The 16,150-nt window shown below is 46.9% G+C and overlaps 1 protein-coding gene across 1 annotated transcript in view; it reads right to left on the bottom strand.

Moving 5' to 3' along the window:
* LOC308527026 (protein lifeguard 1-like) overlaps positions 1 to 16,150 on the bottom strand; it is a 27,593-nt gene continuing 11,443 nt past the window's right edge. Inside the window, exons 2-10 of the mRNA XM_081102342.1 lie at positions 12,389 to 12,660; positions 9,984 to 10,062; positions 9,755 to 9,808; positions 8,876 to 8,966; positions 5,324 to 5,361; positions 5,153 to 5,240; positions 3,749 to 3,838; positions 2,789 to 2,836; positions 1 to 1,327 (exon numbers count right to left, since the gene is read on the bottom strand). Of these exons, the coding sequence (XP_080958468.1) occupies positions 1,187 to 1,327; positions 2,789 to 2,836; positions 3,749 to 3,838; positions 5,153 to 5,240; positions 5,324 to 5,361; positions 8,876 to 8,966; positions 9,755 to 9,808; positions 9,984 to 10,062; positions 12,389 to 12,656 (897 nt within the window). The 5' untranslated portion in view covers positions 12,657 to 12,660 and the 3' untranslated portion in view covers positions 1 to 1,186. The remainder of the gene's footprint in view (positions 1,328 to 2,788; positions 2,837 to 3,748; positions 3,839 to 5,152; positions 5,241 to 5,323; positions 5,362 to 8,875; positions 8,967 to 9,754; positions 9,809 to 9,983; positions 10,063 to 12,388; positions 12,661 to 16,150) is intronic.

Here is a 16,150-nt window from a genome sequence, read left to right on the forward strand (position 1 = left end):
TCCCTTTCTCTTCTTCATGCTCACATTTCAGAGGTTACCCCCAACTTCAGGACTTTGCTGGTAGCAATGAGATTATAAACACAATGAGAAGCTTTACCAAAGTTGTGGAGATAGGGCTAATCTGGAATGACAGATAATCAAGTAGTCAGGTGTGTGTGACTATAGTGCTTATATTTCAAATGTCCTACTTGAGATCTGTAAGTTGAGTTTTGTCTAGAAGTCGAGCTCTTGTGACTAATTCTAGAGACCAGAAGAGTCCATCTAGTCTCCCCATCCTCCCCGCTGCACAGTTCACCCATGCTGTAAAGATCCGTCCGTCTGTGTCCCTCAGGGACAAACCAAACGGGTTATAAGAGGTGTGTGAATAAATAAGTCAGTGCAAAATACATGGTTTCTTGTTTAATGGGGATGGAGTTTCAGTTTTGCAAGGTGAAAAAGTTCTGGAGATTGGTTGCACAATAATGTGAATATACTTACTGCTATTGAACTATACACTTAAAAATGGTTAAGACAGTAAATTTTGTTATGTGTATTTTATCACAATTAAAATTGAAAATTTGATAATATTATGGGACCTCAAAGGAGGCCAGTTGTCCCAGACAAGCAGTGGAGGTGGTCTCTGAGTTAAGCCCAGATGTGTAGGTGGGACAGCGACGCTGGCAGGTGACGCAGTGCTCTCCAGCCTTTCGTGTACATTAACTTCATGAATCCTCTCCATCCCCTTCCGGGAAGATACCGTCCTCTTCAGCCTGCCTCTGGAATCCAGGAGAAAGGCGGAATACTTTGGCTTACCTTACACTTAAAGTCAGACTGTGCAGAAATATTCCCATAGAATGTCCAAATCAAGAGAAGAGAATGGAGTAAATATAGGGTTCTGTAATCAATTTTATTCATAGAGAGAGATGTTTACAGCTTTAACTAAGTGCCAGGAAAATGTCAACAAAATAACAGGCATGTCCCACAGGAAGTTTTGCAACGTGACAATGGAACTTAAAATATATAACAAGTTAAAGCTACCATCAACTGAATGTTTGCTTTCATTTGAAAAAAAAAAATAAGTGCTCTAAAATATTTCTTTTAATCGCAGGGCTTATGAGATGGCCACCTCTGCATGTCTGAGCCTGGCAGCACTTCGCAGATGGCCCTCCTCCCCTCTGGTCAGCACAAGCTAGCCTTGGCCATGGGCCTACCGTCCAATCAATTGCAAAATAAAAATAAAAAGGTTGATTATATCCAAGTAGATGTTCAGAGCAGCAAACACATACTCTTCAGGGTCCAGCTGCACATGATGGCTCCCCATCAACAGCTGCACATCCATCACCAAGTACTTAAAGTAAAGAAAGAAAAATGAGCTACTTGAACTGTTCATTCCTATCCAATAACTGTCCTAAACCATCTGGGAAAGTTAGCATCGATACACATGACTGCGGAAAGTCGGCTTGTGGCTATATATGTTGTTATACAGCCTCAGCCATTTACAACATTCACGTTTGCACTCCATTAAGGCAAATGCTTTGTCCTTCCTTTGCTTTTCCAGTCCAGTAGCCTTGTGACTTTAGTCAACGAGATGGGCCAGGTGGGCATATTGGACACAGTGATACTACAAAATGCCCTGTGTTCTCACTGAACAAAGAATGAAAATAAAATGGTTCCCAGCATTTAGATTCACACACAGCAATAATTCTGAATTCCTGGAGCTTTGTGGTGATGTCGGTATTTCCAAAATAGAATGAGGGAAGGTCATGTGAGTGATCAGAGTGGAAGAGAAGGGAGTCAAACCCTAGGCTGGGGGGATGCTAAAGCAGACGCCGGCCTGGACCACTGGGCCCTTCCCTCCACTCCCCCTCCCCGCTCCCTTTGTGATTCCAGCAACTCTGGGAGAAGGTTTCTACTTTTACCATGTGATCCAGCAGTCACACTCCTTGGTATTTACCCAAAGCAGTTGGAAATTTATGTTCACAAAAAAACCTGCACGAGGATGTTTAGAGCAGCTTCATGCAACACTGCCAAAACTTGGAAGCAACCAAGATGTCCTTCAGTAGGTGGCTGAATACATAAACTGTGATACATCCAGACCGAAATGAGCTCTCAAGCCATGAAAAGACACAGAGGAACCTTAAAAGTGCACATTACTAGGTGAGAGAAGCCAGTCTGGAAAAGCTACATACTGTCTGATTGCAACCATATGACTTCTGGAAAAGGCAAAACTGGGAAACAGTGAAAAGGTCAGTGGTTGCCAAGGGCTGGAGCCAGGGGAGGAGTGAGCAGGCAGAGCGTGGGGTATTCAGGGCAGTGAAAACACTCTGTATGATGCCATAACGATGGGACATGTCGTTTATTACCCATTTTTCCAAATGCATAGAATGTACACCCACAGTGAGCCTAATGCAAACTGTGGGGTTCGGGTGATATTGACACCTCAATGTAGGTTCATCAGTGTAACACATGTACCTCTCCAGTGAGTATAGTTAATAATAGGGGAGGCTGTGCATGTGTGGGCAGGGGCATATGGGAATCTCCGTATCTTCCTCTTGATTTTGCTCTGAACTTAAAAGTGCTCTAAAAAATCATCCTTATAAAAGGGGGAGGAGGAGCAGAGGGAGGAGGAGGAGAGGAAGGAAGAGGAGAGGGAGGAGGAGGGGGGGGGTGGAGCAGCAGCAGCAAGTCTCCAGGAGTGCTTTCCAGTGAATCACTGACTCTACTTGACTCCACGCTTAGCACAAGGGCTAAGGTGGCCCCTTCCATGCATGTACCCTACTCTGCCAAGAGAAGGAGAAATGGGACTTACAAATGAGAAGAGCATAGTTCCGAGCGCAGCATACAACAGATGCAACCACTGCAAGAAGAAAGGAGACAACTGAATATTAAGAACAAGATTTGAAATAACAAAAGGGCGCACTTAGGTCACTGCTGTTAGATAAGGACCCAATTTTAAGAAAGTCATATCTGGCTTTGATCCCTCCTGCTCCCAGGATGAATTATTTAATGTCTCTGAACCTGTCTTCTTATCTATAAAATAGATGAGATGTGTATTTTTCAGGAATGTTGTGAGAACTGAATTGGATGCCTATATGACAAACACGTGGGCCTATGTCTGATACCTGTGAGAAGTCAGTGAATAGATTAAACAAAAAAGGGAATAAAGAAAAAAATAGGAGCCTCCTCTAGCTGCTGTTGGAAAAGTCCTACGGAGCCCATCTCCACTTCCATCACTTCAAACAAGCAGCACAAGCAGTCTGATCTACCCTGTGCGCGGGCCCACCCACACTCCTCCTAGGGAAGGACGGCGGTAGTCCAGGGGAGGAGCTCCACCGTCATGGCCCAGACCTCCTGTCCCTGGGACCCAACCACCTGGCCAGCCCCTGGGACTGGCCTCACAGTCCTACTGCCCCAGGGCCACTGCAGCCGGCTCCTGGGCCATGCTCCACTTCTCAGTTGGTGGGAGACACGGGACCACTGTGCTGGGACGTGGACGTTACCTCCGGGACTTGCTGGTGGCCTTGCTGAGCCTTTCATCGTCCAGAATGCTCCCACGGACCCCCTTCCGGTCCCTCACCTGGGGTCGCATTGGCCCTCGAGGTCGGACGGCTCTACCAGCCTTCGTCGCTCCCCCACTCCTCTCTCGCAGACATTTCTCCCAGGAAAGTCCCCCCACTCCCATCTCGGCTCTGCCTCTCAGAGGCTCCATCCTGACACCACCAGCCCCTCACCCGGATCCCTAACGGTCCTCCGGGGGAGGCCCACTTACGTATGACCGTATGAAGATTAAGAGGATTCCGTAGATTAAAAGCACGACCAGCAAGACGAACAGCACTTCATTGAGCAGGGTGAAGTCCAGCTGGGGAAACACAACACCAGGCACAGCTCAGTCACCGCCTCCACGGAATTCCGGGAGGATGAGGATGCGCCTCATACCCTGCAGACAGAAACTGGCCCGTTGGCTAATAATGTACCAGGCCAGTTTGGAGAACCAGGGAAACCCATCAGCCCAACCACTGACAACAAGACATGAAGGGTCCTGCTGCCTGGGACTTGCTGCTGGCGGGAGCGGAGGGCGGGCTGTGGGGAAATCACAGGAACCGCGAGGGGATGGTTTTTGAAGCTGGCGGTGGGCACATGGGAGTTCGTTTTGCCGCTCTATTTTTGTATTTCTACAAAATGTTCCCTAATGAAAAGGTCATTGAATGAGCAGGATGTAAATGTGTATGTGTAGCATGCTCATAATTATGCTCATAATTACCCATATCTTCAAAGTGTGAGCATAGACTACATTCATGAAATAAAATAGACCTAGAGGTTAATTACCTGGGTGCCCTTTTCACATTTGTATGCATACCTTTGAATAAAAAAAAATATATACATATACTAAACTTTCAAAAACTACTATTAATGATTCTTTTGTAATTTTGAAATTTATCAACATGCTTTTTGGTTTTGCCTTTATAAATCAGTGGCCAAATCAGCCGAGGGAGGGAGATTAAAATTTCTTTTAAAGAAAGGGGAATATTAATCTTCTGGCCTGAGAAATCTGGGATTGTACAGCAAAAGAAGGTCCTTGAATCCGAGACATTTTCTTGCAAGAGCTTTCTCCTAGTTCCTCTAGTTCTGCCCTCACTCCCTACCTTTCACATACCCAGGAAATGTACTCTGAAGTCCCGCATCACCTCGTGTGGTCCTCAGCCCAGCAGCAGGGGCACCACCTGGGATGCAGATTGACCTTCCGGCTCTGCGTGTCCGGGGGTGGAGCCAGCAAGCTGTGGTTCAACAAGCTCCCCAGGTGACATGCTGCTGAGAGCTTGTCCACAGGTGTGCTTCCCACACCTGGGGCTACTCCAAGCTGAGATGCGCTATCAGTACAAAACACACACGGGGTTTGAATATTAATTCAAAAAAGAGAATGTAGGCTAGCTCATTCATATTTTTGTCATGTTGATTACTTGTTGAAATGACAATGCTTCACGTACATTGGGTTAAGTGAAAGATGTTATTCAGATTAATTTCACCTTACTTCTTTTTACTTTTTCAATGTGGTTCCTGGGAAAGCCCAAAGCCCCAAGGAGAGGAGGCCACAGGACAGCAGAGAGGAGAGTGGAGGGGGGAGGAGCATGTCCCGCACGCCCTTATGGCAGAAATCTGTTTCAGTGATACCTACTTTTGTTTGGAGGGCAAATAAAGTGAGCGATAACGTCACCAGAGCGGTTGCCCCTATGGCCCATAACACCTCATCGGCCTCATAGAAACTGAAACCAGAGACTGCAGTTATTGTTCACATACAATCGAGGAAAAGCACATGCAGAAAGGAAAACGTGTATCGCTGACTTACACTGACACGGCTCCCAGCATCAGACCTTGCAAAATTGTCTGCAAACAAAACGCACAATCCATCAGAAGGCTGATCCCGAGGCCGGCAGCAGGGGCGAGGACTGGAGGGGGTGGGGGGGGGGTGCTCGTTGGCAGGGTCTAGGGAGCAAGTGGGAATACCCACAACCCTAGCGCACAAGCTACAGGGCAAATGGTTATAAAAAAATAAACAGTACAATTAAACATTCTCCCTAAGACTAGCAAGAGAAAATTCTTTTATTAGAAAAAGAATTTTAGGACACAATAGCAACTTTCAACATATTTAGTGAAGTAAATATGTATTGATTAGGAATGTGGAAACCAACGTAAAGGGTTTACCTGCAGACCATATTATCACTAATCAACTGGGGCCATCCACACAGAATCGTAACATTTTATCCGAGCAGGATATGCTATTTCTACTGCAGCTTCACCAACCGTTTCAGTACCGACCTTTCCCGTGGTGCTTGGGTGAGAATAAAACACTTCTTCAAGCCTAGGGGCGGGCTGAGGCATGAGGCCTCCTCAGTGAGAGGGGTGGTGTGAGGCACTATTTACAGAGCATGAGCTGCACCTGCAGGGGCCCGGCCAGGGCTCGGAGCAGAGCTGTATTGGGGCTGCATCAGGCTGCAGGGTGCCCAGGGGCCGCTGCTGAGAGCCAGCAGACAGCCACTCAGGAGGATGTCAGGCTCCAGGACAGCGGGCTGACCTGAGAGAGCTGCCCACTCCCCATGCGTGTCATTCTTACTTTCCCATGTATCTGTGTCCTTCTGCCCCATAGGAGCAGCTGGCCGATGGGGAGGGGAGAGCAGATTTTGCGGATGACCTGCCGCTCTCCCATACTGCCGGTGGCATTGGCATAAACGCTCATACAGGATTCAACCCTGTCTCTGCTTCATCGGCTCAAGTAGTAACCAGCAGCCCAGGCCTGTTGGTTGTCCGGTTTTACATTCCTGCCACTCTGGTGGTAGGAGAAGAAGGGGAGTCCTCCGGGGTGAGTACCGGGGATCCCACTTGCTGTCTGGACTGGGGTTCCTGGGGCTGAGGCCTGGACTCTAATCCAAAGCACTGCCAGGAATGCTCCTGTTGGAGTCCCAGCCGCAGCCTCAGCCATCCCCGTGGGCGGACGCCGTCCGGGATGAAAGACTGCAAAAGAAGCGGGCTCCTGGGAACCCCCAACTGCCTCTCCACGGCCCAGACCGGGTGAGGAAGGGCCTACTGTGCTCAGCCTACAAGTAAGCTGTCTTTGTTTTCACTAGATGTCAAAAGGAAAAGGTTAAATACAGTGGGGCCTTGACTTACGAGTGTCCCGACTAACGAGGTTTTTGAGATACCAGCTGTCTCTCCACCGATTTTTTGCTTTGAGTTGTCAGAGTAATTTGAGTTAACGAGCTCCTTAACAAGCTCGGTCTCGGAACGAATTAAACTCGTAAGTCAAGGCCCCACTGTACCATGTGTATCCTACATACGCACGGTCCTTTAATAAGGTGCTTGCTTGTCTCTGACCTTCCTTTCAAGGTTAATTTTCTTCTACTTGCTCAATTGTTTCACATTTCTCCATCTTCAGGAGCACATGGAAGAGAGAGCAAGAAAGAGAGAGGAGGGGGAGGAGGGGGTGGGAGGAAGGAGGGGAACCATTTCAAGCCGGAAACCCCCCTTCAGTTTTCCCAAGGGCAGGACAGTGAGTAACAAGAGGCCTTAGAAGTCGAACTTGCCCCATGGCTCAGGGGCCACAGTTCCAGGGGCAAGAGCAGTCTTCAGGGTGCGAGTGTTTTCCTTTCTTCCCTCGGGTCCTTTTCTGAAATGGTTTTCTCTGTGCAGTTCCTAACACTTGGGCAAGACATAAAGTCTGGGAAATAAAACGAATTCTTACCCATCTAGAATATTCCTTCTCTTAAGCTTTCCCTGCTGTGGAATAAACAGCAAAACTTCAAAAATGAGAGTTTCCTTTAAGACCAATAGCTTTGATCTCTTCTTGTAACAATTTAAAAAATCAAAACCATTGAAAAGTCTTAAAAATTCAAAATTTCTGGAAAAATACTCACCCCCTCCCCCCAACACACACACACTCACCCACCCACACCACCACCACCATCATCCCCATCACTGGCCTCTGCTCCAGGATTCTCAGTATCTTTCTATTTGGCTTTTAGCCCCCACCACTTCCTGAGTGTGGTCTGTGCAGGAACAGGGAGACCCACTTGCTCAACTGGCCAATGAACAAGGGATCCACACCAGCTAAAAAAAAATCCCTTCAACGCTCTGGCTGTTGAGAAAATGCCCAAATGTGGGCACCAGAGGGTCCGTCTTCTCCAGCCTGGGGAAGAAGCTATTCTCTCCGACATAGAAATCACACTGGGCGCTCAGCACAGTAGGGATGTCCCCGCTTTGGTCATGTGTCTTTGCTCACTTTGACCACCAGGTGGCGCAGATTCGAATCTAGGCTCAACATTCAAGTGCATAGGACTGCAGTTTGTGTACTAATCTAACCACTGGCTTTAATCTTTTACCCTTATTTTCCCCCCAATCATATTCCTCCATATATATTTTACATTTTTTTAGTTTACCAAATTCATTCTTTATTGGATGAGTAACTGGAAACAAATTCGCCATTACCTTTGTGAAAATTTTGCTAGTTTAAAATGATCTCCACCAACTTAATCTTCATTTATACTGTGGATATTTTTATAAGCTCCCATATGGAACCAGATGAGGAATCAATCAATTGGTAAATGAGTCTTCCAACATGGAAGGGTGGTCAACAGTGCTTGGGAGGACACGCCAGCTCTCCCCGAAAGAATCACTTGCCAACACACTGAGCCGGTTCTGGGTCCCCGTGGGCAGCACAGACAGGAACTGGCGGCCAGAAAAGGTGCCACCAGGTTTCTGAGGCCAGAGCGGCGCTGAGCCACAGAGGGCCCACGTGGCGAGGCCTGGCGAGCGGACGCCCACAAGGTGGCGCTGGTGAGAGCAGAACAAGACCACGGATAAAGGAGAAGAGCCACGGAGCGGAGGGCAAACACCCCTCGCCGCCCAGCGCCGGACCCCGCTCTTGGGAACTGGGAAGGGCCTCCTGGACTGAAATTCGGAGAATAGGAGGAACCTGAGCTGAGCTGGTTTCAGCTCCCAGTGAGACTTGAAATAAGTTTTACAAAAATAAAGAAAATGACATGCCATGTACATGAGTTTGGGAACTAAATGTGGAACCCACTCTCCATAGCAAAGTCTGTGTGTGGCGCCGGGCAAGGGTCCAGGGACGGGTTAACTTTTCCTGAAACGCAGCCCCGGGTGGGCGTGGGTCCCCCCGGTGGCCTCCAGGGAGGGGCCCGGGCCCCCGAGTTTCCCAGTTTACTAAGCGGGTGTGGACACGATCCCAGAAGCAAGTTTACGCGTCGCTGGAACGGAGCCAGCGCAGAGAAGGCCGCACAGGCGACGTCCACCTGCAGTGTGCCACGGGGAGATTTCCCGTGGACAAGGCACGACTTCAATAATGCGGCCACAGCACGCCGCAAAGGGGCCGCCAGGCTTCACTTACAAACAATCCCAGGAGAAGGTAGTTCGCAGGCACCTGACGGCGGAGCTTCTCACAGCAGGCGAGCACGATGAGCACCGCGAAGAATGCGGGGCTGCGGACCGTTTAAAATCAGGTGTCATTTGCGTCCAATGACCATATCACGTGACACAGGTGAATAGAGACAGAGATGTCATTATATATTAATACCTGATAATAAGTTTCATAAAGTTAACCAAAGTGTGGATTATCATCTTTACCTCTTTTTTTTTTTTTAACTTTTAAAACTGGCTTTTCTCATTGCTATCCACAGGTAGTTTGTGAGCTCTTTTAACATTTTTTTTTTATTTTGAAATAATTGTGAATTCATTGGAAGTTGCCGAGAGGCAGAGAGGCACCCTTTACTTCGTTTCCCTTAATGGTTCCATCTCACATTATTTATAGTCTATAATACTAATGCCAGAGCCAGTAATTTGACACTGTACAGTGTGGGTATATAGCGCTCTGCATAGGACTGTGGCATAAATCTATGTGCAGATACATGTAACCAGCACCACAATCAAGACGTGAAACTATCCCATCATTAAAACATTAACAAAGGTCTCCCTGTGCTATCCCTTTATGGTAACACACACACACACACACACACACACACCTAATTCTGGCAACCACCAACTTGCTTGTTTTCCATGTCTATAATTTGGTCATTTCAAGAATGTTATATCTGTAGGGAGTATGGGTGTGAGTAGAGATGGAGGAGGGTGTGGGAGGGTATTAAAAATGATAGAGAAAAAGAAATAGCTATAAAAAAGAGAACATCTCTGCTTAATTTTTAAATGAAGAACCTTGATCAATAGCTAGTAGAAAAAAAAAACACTTTTTATTAAATCCAATAATACTTACAAGATTGCATAGGTGAACCAGGGATTCTTGTGCACCCAGTTTTTTAAACCTAGCCTGGTTAAAAAAAAAAAAATCAATAGTTTTACTCAAGAAGTACTTAATTTTGCTAACTAATGTAATACTTAAGTAGAATTAAAACCATCTCACGAGAAGGGGGAAACTCTAAAGGACTGCCAGTGACAGAGGGGAACCACTCAGCGTCCCATTAGCATCGGCAGAGGAGACTTACCAGAAAATAAATACAGAGATGATTGCCCCAGTGATCACCAGCTGAGCAGACAGGAGGAGGAACACTTTTACAATGAAACCTGAGGAGACAGAAACGCTATTTTTGTGATGTAATCTTCAAAAGCAGTGATAGAAGTGCAATGACCTATCTTTGACACTCAGCTAAAGAAATGTTTCCTCTGGCTGTTGGAGGCTAGGAGAGGAGCGCTGGTTTTGACCGAGCGACTGAAGGACAGCTCTGCAGGCCCGTCTGAGTGTCTCATTGGAGGGCTGAGGGTGTGTGCATGGAAGCCCCAACATTTCAAAGGCAAACTCGGGAATGGAGTTCCCTCTGGGCACACCCTGTCCTCTCGGGCCCCAGAGTGATCTGAAAGGCCCAGGGGGGTCCAGCCACACCCGTGGGCAAAACGGAGACCAGAGAAGCCTGCAGGAAGGCTGGCAGGGTGGGCGCGTCCCCCTGGGGCGTGGCCGTGGCCTTGGGCTGCGGGGCGTTGGCAGTTTTTCCACCACGTTTCTCTCCCCCCACCTGCCGTGAGCCATTCCCTTCCCGGCTACCTGAGCAGAAACTAGGTAACCTGACGGATTGTGAGCCGGACCAAGGAGCCCCCACGAGGGGCCTCCCGCGGCACAGCGCCCAGGCCTCTCTGTTGCCTGCTTCCTGCTGCGCAGCGGTTCCTGGGGCCTCTGAGGGGTGCTGGCAACGACAAGTTACCTTTTGGTGGTTTTATGCCAGTTGTAAAAGCAAAAAAAGGAATGCTGCTTAAAGTTGATTTAGCAGCGGTTCTCAACCTGTGGGTCGCGACCCCTTTGGCGGTCGAAGGACCCTTTCACAGGGGTCGCCTAAGACCATCCTGCCTATCAGATATTTACATTACGATTCATGACAGTAGCAACATGACAGGTACGAAGTAGCAACGAAAATAATTTTATGGTTGGGGTCACAACATGAGGAACTGTATTTAAAGGGCCAGAAGGTTGAGAACCACTGACTTAGAGGATCACAACTGTGTCCTTTTGCCGGGTTGATTCTGAGCATAGGAGGTGTGACTGCGGCAAAATGGGCCTGAGCGATCTTAATGAAAACACCAGAACGTATTTACCCAAATGTGCGCTGCCTACACTAAAACAGTCACATCGACTATGTATCGGGATCTGTGAGAGAATGAGTATTAAATGGCCCGCCTCATGAGACTAGACGTGCAGATGATGGAATAGAATTGAAAGTCCAGAAATAATTGTTGAGAATGTATGGTCTGCAACAGCATGGATGGAACTGGAGAGCATTATGCTAAGCAAAATGAGCCAGTCAGAGAAAGAGGAATATCACATGATCTCACTCATTTGTGGAATATAATGAACATAAACTGATGAACAAAAACAGATCCATAGCCACTTCAGTTACAGGGCCGGATGGGCTAACTGCAGTGACCTTCCCCTTGCGCAACCCCAGGGAGAAAAGACTGGCACCCGTGGCAGCGGTGGCTGGCTGCCCAGGGACGTCTGTTCTCCCCCATTACCTCACTATCTAGCCCAGATCTTGTAACTGGTGGCGGTACAAGTGGCAATACAGGTGGCAATGGACCCAACTGAAAAACTGCAGAGGGAGGTGGTCATGTGGGCCAGGTGGAGTCCATGACGTGAGTTGGAAACTCCTGGGTGTGGTTCTGGGAAAGCCTCTGAACAGAGGTCAGATCTGGAGGACACTCGGGGCATCTATCCATCCATGGCAGCCCTGGTGCTGTGAGGGCGGCAGACCAGCGTGGTCTCTTTCTTTCTTTTTCTTCTTCTTCTTCTTCTTTTTTTTTCCTCTTTCCCTACCTGGAAGGCTAGATAGAGCTCCAAAAGGCATCTCTCCAGCCACAAGGAGGGCGAGGGCCAGCAACGACATTCAAGCTCAACCTGTCCAGGCCCTAACAAGGCCTCACGGTGGCAAAGGGGTCACGGGGACCTGTGGCATTTGCCTTGAATTTTTTACCCTTGAACTTCATATTTCATGAAAGAAAAATACTTCTCATTTATTTACTAAGCCACCGTTTTTACGTTTCTTTACTCACAGCTAAATGTACTTCCTGTACAGAATTAATATCGAAGGCGTTGAGTTCATATTCTTTAAAACTGAAGCCAATACTATGGTATTCACATTGTATACAGGTAAGGACATTCGACCATCAGTGACTAATTCATAATTCCTAAGGAAACCACACGCTTTTTACTACAATATGTTTACTAGGATTTTCTGACTGCTCTGGACAACTTGGGGGTGGTCTATGCACAGCATCCCTACCCCATGTTTCATGGAAAAGCCTGGCTGGGAAAAACTAAAAGCAAAATTCAATCTTTCTTTGGAAACATTTTAAGAGAACATTTGCTTTTTCTCTCCCAGAGAGGAAATGTCTTTGTTCTCACCTCTGCGGACAGATGCTTCTGAGAATGGGCTGGCTTCAGCATTGCTCTCTTCAGGGGTAGTCTCATCTGAAATTTCCACCACGTAGAAATCAGCTCGCTGGTCGGTCTTTGGCTTTGGTTTCTTATGTGTTTGCTTGGGCTCAGATGAAGGTGGTGCTGCCTTGGTCTCTTTAGATTCGGGCTGGGTGCTATCGTCTCCTGCTTTCCGGACCAGATGCTGGTGATCTCCATTACTGAAGTCTACTGGCTCGCTGACCTCCAAGTCCATTTCCCTGAAGGGGAAGATGGTTATTCGGGTCCTTATGATCATACCACTCCAACCGTAACATTCAAATGTTTTCCCCTTATTTTAGCCCCCATGGCTCAGTACTTACAAAGTCAGTGCTCATTGACTGAATGAAGAACGCTTTTAAGATGACACCTATGGAATAAGACTACTTGCATTCTATTGTGAAATTACATTCATTCGGCAAGGAGTTTAAGTTCCCTCTTCGGTGCCAAGTGCGGAGCTGCCCTTATCACTCACCTCTGCCCTCTGAGAGCTTACATGTGGAAGAGAAGAGAACCAAACAAACAATAGTATTTTGGGGCCAGGAACCATGGAGGATGGCACCGCAGCCTCTAACAAAGTCTGGAAGAACATGCAAGGAGTAGAAGAGGTTGTCGGAAGCTTCCAGAAAAAGCCAAGGCTGCAGATGAGTGGGAGTTAGTCAGGTGAAGAGGCGGGGAAAGGTTTGCCAGGCAGCAGAGTCAGCCTAGACCAGGACTGGAGGAGCAGAAAGGGCAGGTTTCAGAAATTAAAAGTTCATGTGGCTGGAGCAGGGAGTTCAAAGGAGAGAGTAGAACTGGCTTAAGCAGAGGACCAGTGGGGCAGGTCACTGATGGGCCAGCAAGGCCATGGCTGTGGTAGGCGGAGTAATGTCCACATCCTAATCCCTGGAACCTATGAATATGGTACCTCACGTGGCAAAAGGAAAGTTGCAGATGCGGTTAAGTTAAGAGCTTTGAGGTGGGATAGGATCCTGGATTATCTGGGTGAGCCCAGTAGAATCACAGGGGTGATTCTTATGATCATACTTACCAGGGGGAGGCAGGGGGACCAGAGCCAGAGAAGGAGGTATGACAACAGAAGCAGGGGTCAGAGCGATGCAGTTGCTGTCTTTGAAGATGAAGGAAGGGACCATGAGTCAAGAAATGCAGGCAGCCTCTAGAAGGTGGAAACGGAGGGAAACGTATCCTCTCGCAGAGCCCCCGGAAAGGAATGCAGCCCTATTGACACCTTGATTCTATCCCAGCAAGACTGATTTTGGACTTCTGACTTCCGGACAAGAAGTAAGCATTGTTTTAAGGCATTACGTTTGTAGTAATTTGTTACAGCAGCAATAAGTAACTAATAGAACAGGGAATCACTATGGGGTTTCCAGGAGGGGACCACAGGGACTTTACTAGAGAGATTACACTGGGCCCAGCGTGGAGAATGAGCCAGAGGAGGCAAAAGTGGAAGCAGAGAGACCAGAAATCACCCTAGCTGGTTTGGCTCAGTGGATAGAGCATTGGCCTGCGGACTAAAGGGTCCCAGCTTCGATTCTGGTCAAAGGCACATGCAGGGGTTGTGGGCTTGATCCCCAGTAGGGGGCGTGCAGGAGGCAGCCAATCAATGATTCTCTCTCATCATTGATGTGTCTATCTCTCTCCCTCTCCCTTTCTCTCTGAAATCAATAAAAATGTATTTTTAAAAAAGAGAAACCAGAGGAGATCATGGTGGGCTTTGCCACGGTGGTTTGCAGCGGAACACAGTTCTTAGAAAACCAGTACTAAACAGGGCAAAAATGGCAAAAGAGAAGGTCCCCATGAGCCTCCTGGGGACAAGAAGACTTGGACAAGCCCCTGCTGCTGGCCTCCTGGCCCCAGAGAGAGCCAAGGAGGAGTCTGAAAAGGAGACGGCTGAGATGGCCAGGGCGTAGACAAAACGGAGTGTTTGTAAATAGGTCTGAACAACCATGCTCTTGGAGAGGCAGACATTTTGTAAAGATGTCCCTTCTCAAATCAATCTGTAAAGTTTTACAAAACTTATTGGGATTTTTTTCAGTACTTGAAAATGTAATTTGAAAATGTAAAGTTCATCAAAAAGAGTAAATGTATGAGAATAATCAAGAGAAAAATTGAAAGAGGAGAAGTGATTTGCCTTATCAGAAATCAAAATATCCTAAAGTTATGCAATTAAAAGTGTGGCTCTACCTGAAAAAAAAAAAAAAAAGTGTGGCCCTAGCTGGTTTGGCTCAGTGCATAGAGCATTGGCCTGCAAACCGAAGGGTCCCGGATTTGATTCCTGTCAAGGGCATGTACCTCAGTTGCAGGCTCCTCACCTGCCTGGGCCCTGGTCAAGGCACCTGCAGGAGGCAGCTAATCAATGTGTTTCTCTCACATTGATATTTCTCTCTGTCTTTCCCTCTCTCTTCTACTCTCTCTAAAAATCAACGGAAAAATATCCTTAGGTGAAGATTTAAAAAAAAAAAAGTGTGGAGTTTGCATAATAATGGATGAATGGATCAATGGGATGGAAGAGATTCAAAAAATAGAGTCATGTATAATGAGAATTTAATATTTGATAAAAGTGATATTTTAAGTTATTGTCCCAAGATGCTGGAAAACAAAGATTAGTAACTATTTCACATCTTTTACAAAAAGAATTCCAGATGAATTAAAGATGCTATCATAAATAATAATAGCCATAGATATTGGAGAGGATGTGGAGAAAAAGGAACACTCGTGCACTGCTGGTGGGAATGCAGACTGGTGCAGCCACTATGGAAGACAGTATGGAGTTTCCTTAAAAAACTAAAAATGGAATTCCCATTTGACTCTGTGATCCCTCTTCTAGGAATATATCCCAAGAAACCAGAAACACCAGTCAGAAAGGATATATGCACCCATATGTTCATAGCAGCACAATTCACCATAGCTAAGATCTGGAAACAGCCTAAGTGCCCATCAGTAGATGAATGGATTAGAAAGCTGTGGTACATCTACACGATGGAATACTATGCTGCTGTAAAAAAGAAGGAACTCTTACCATTTGCAACAGAATGGATGTAACTGGAGACCATTATGCTAAGTGAAATAAGCCAGTCAATGAAGGAAAAATACCACATGATCTCACTCATTCATGGATAATAGAGACCATCATAAACTTATGAACAAAAATAGATTCAGAGGCAGAGCTGCCTCAAACAGACTGTCAAACTGCAGTGGGAAGACCGGGGAGAGTGGGGGGCAGAAGCGGAGTGTAAGAGATCAACCGAAGGACTTATATGCATGCATATAAGCATAACCAATGGACATAAGACACTGGGGGGTAGGGGAGGCCAGGGGATTGTCAAGGGTGGGGGAAAAAGGGAGACATATTTGTAATACTTTAAGCAATAAAAAAAAATTTAAAAATAAATAAATAAATAAAAAAGAAAAGAAAATATCAATGTATATTTTTGTAAACCCTTGTAAGAATCCTATCTAATAAAAGACAAAAGGGTAATTGACCATACCTTCCCTATGCTTCCCATTGGCTAATCAGGGTAATATGCAAATTAACCACCAACCAAGATGGCGGCCTGCAGCCACGCAGCTGAAGTGAGCAGGAGGCTTGCTTGCTCCAGTGATGGAGGAAGCCAAGGTTCCCCGCCTGCCACGACCCAGCTCTGAGCTCCGAAAGCAACAAAGTTTCAATTATAGAAGCTAAACAAACCCCAGATACCTGCTTTCAGC

Source organism: Myotis nattereri (assembly GCF_964212035.1).
Source record: "Myotis nattereri genome assembly, chromosome: 11".
NCBI lineage: Eukaryota > Metazoa > Chordata > Mammalia > Chiroptera > Vespertilionidae > Myotis > Myotis nattereri.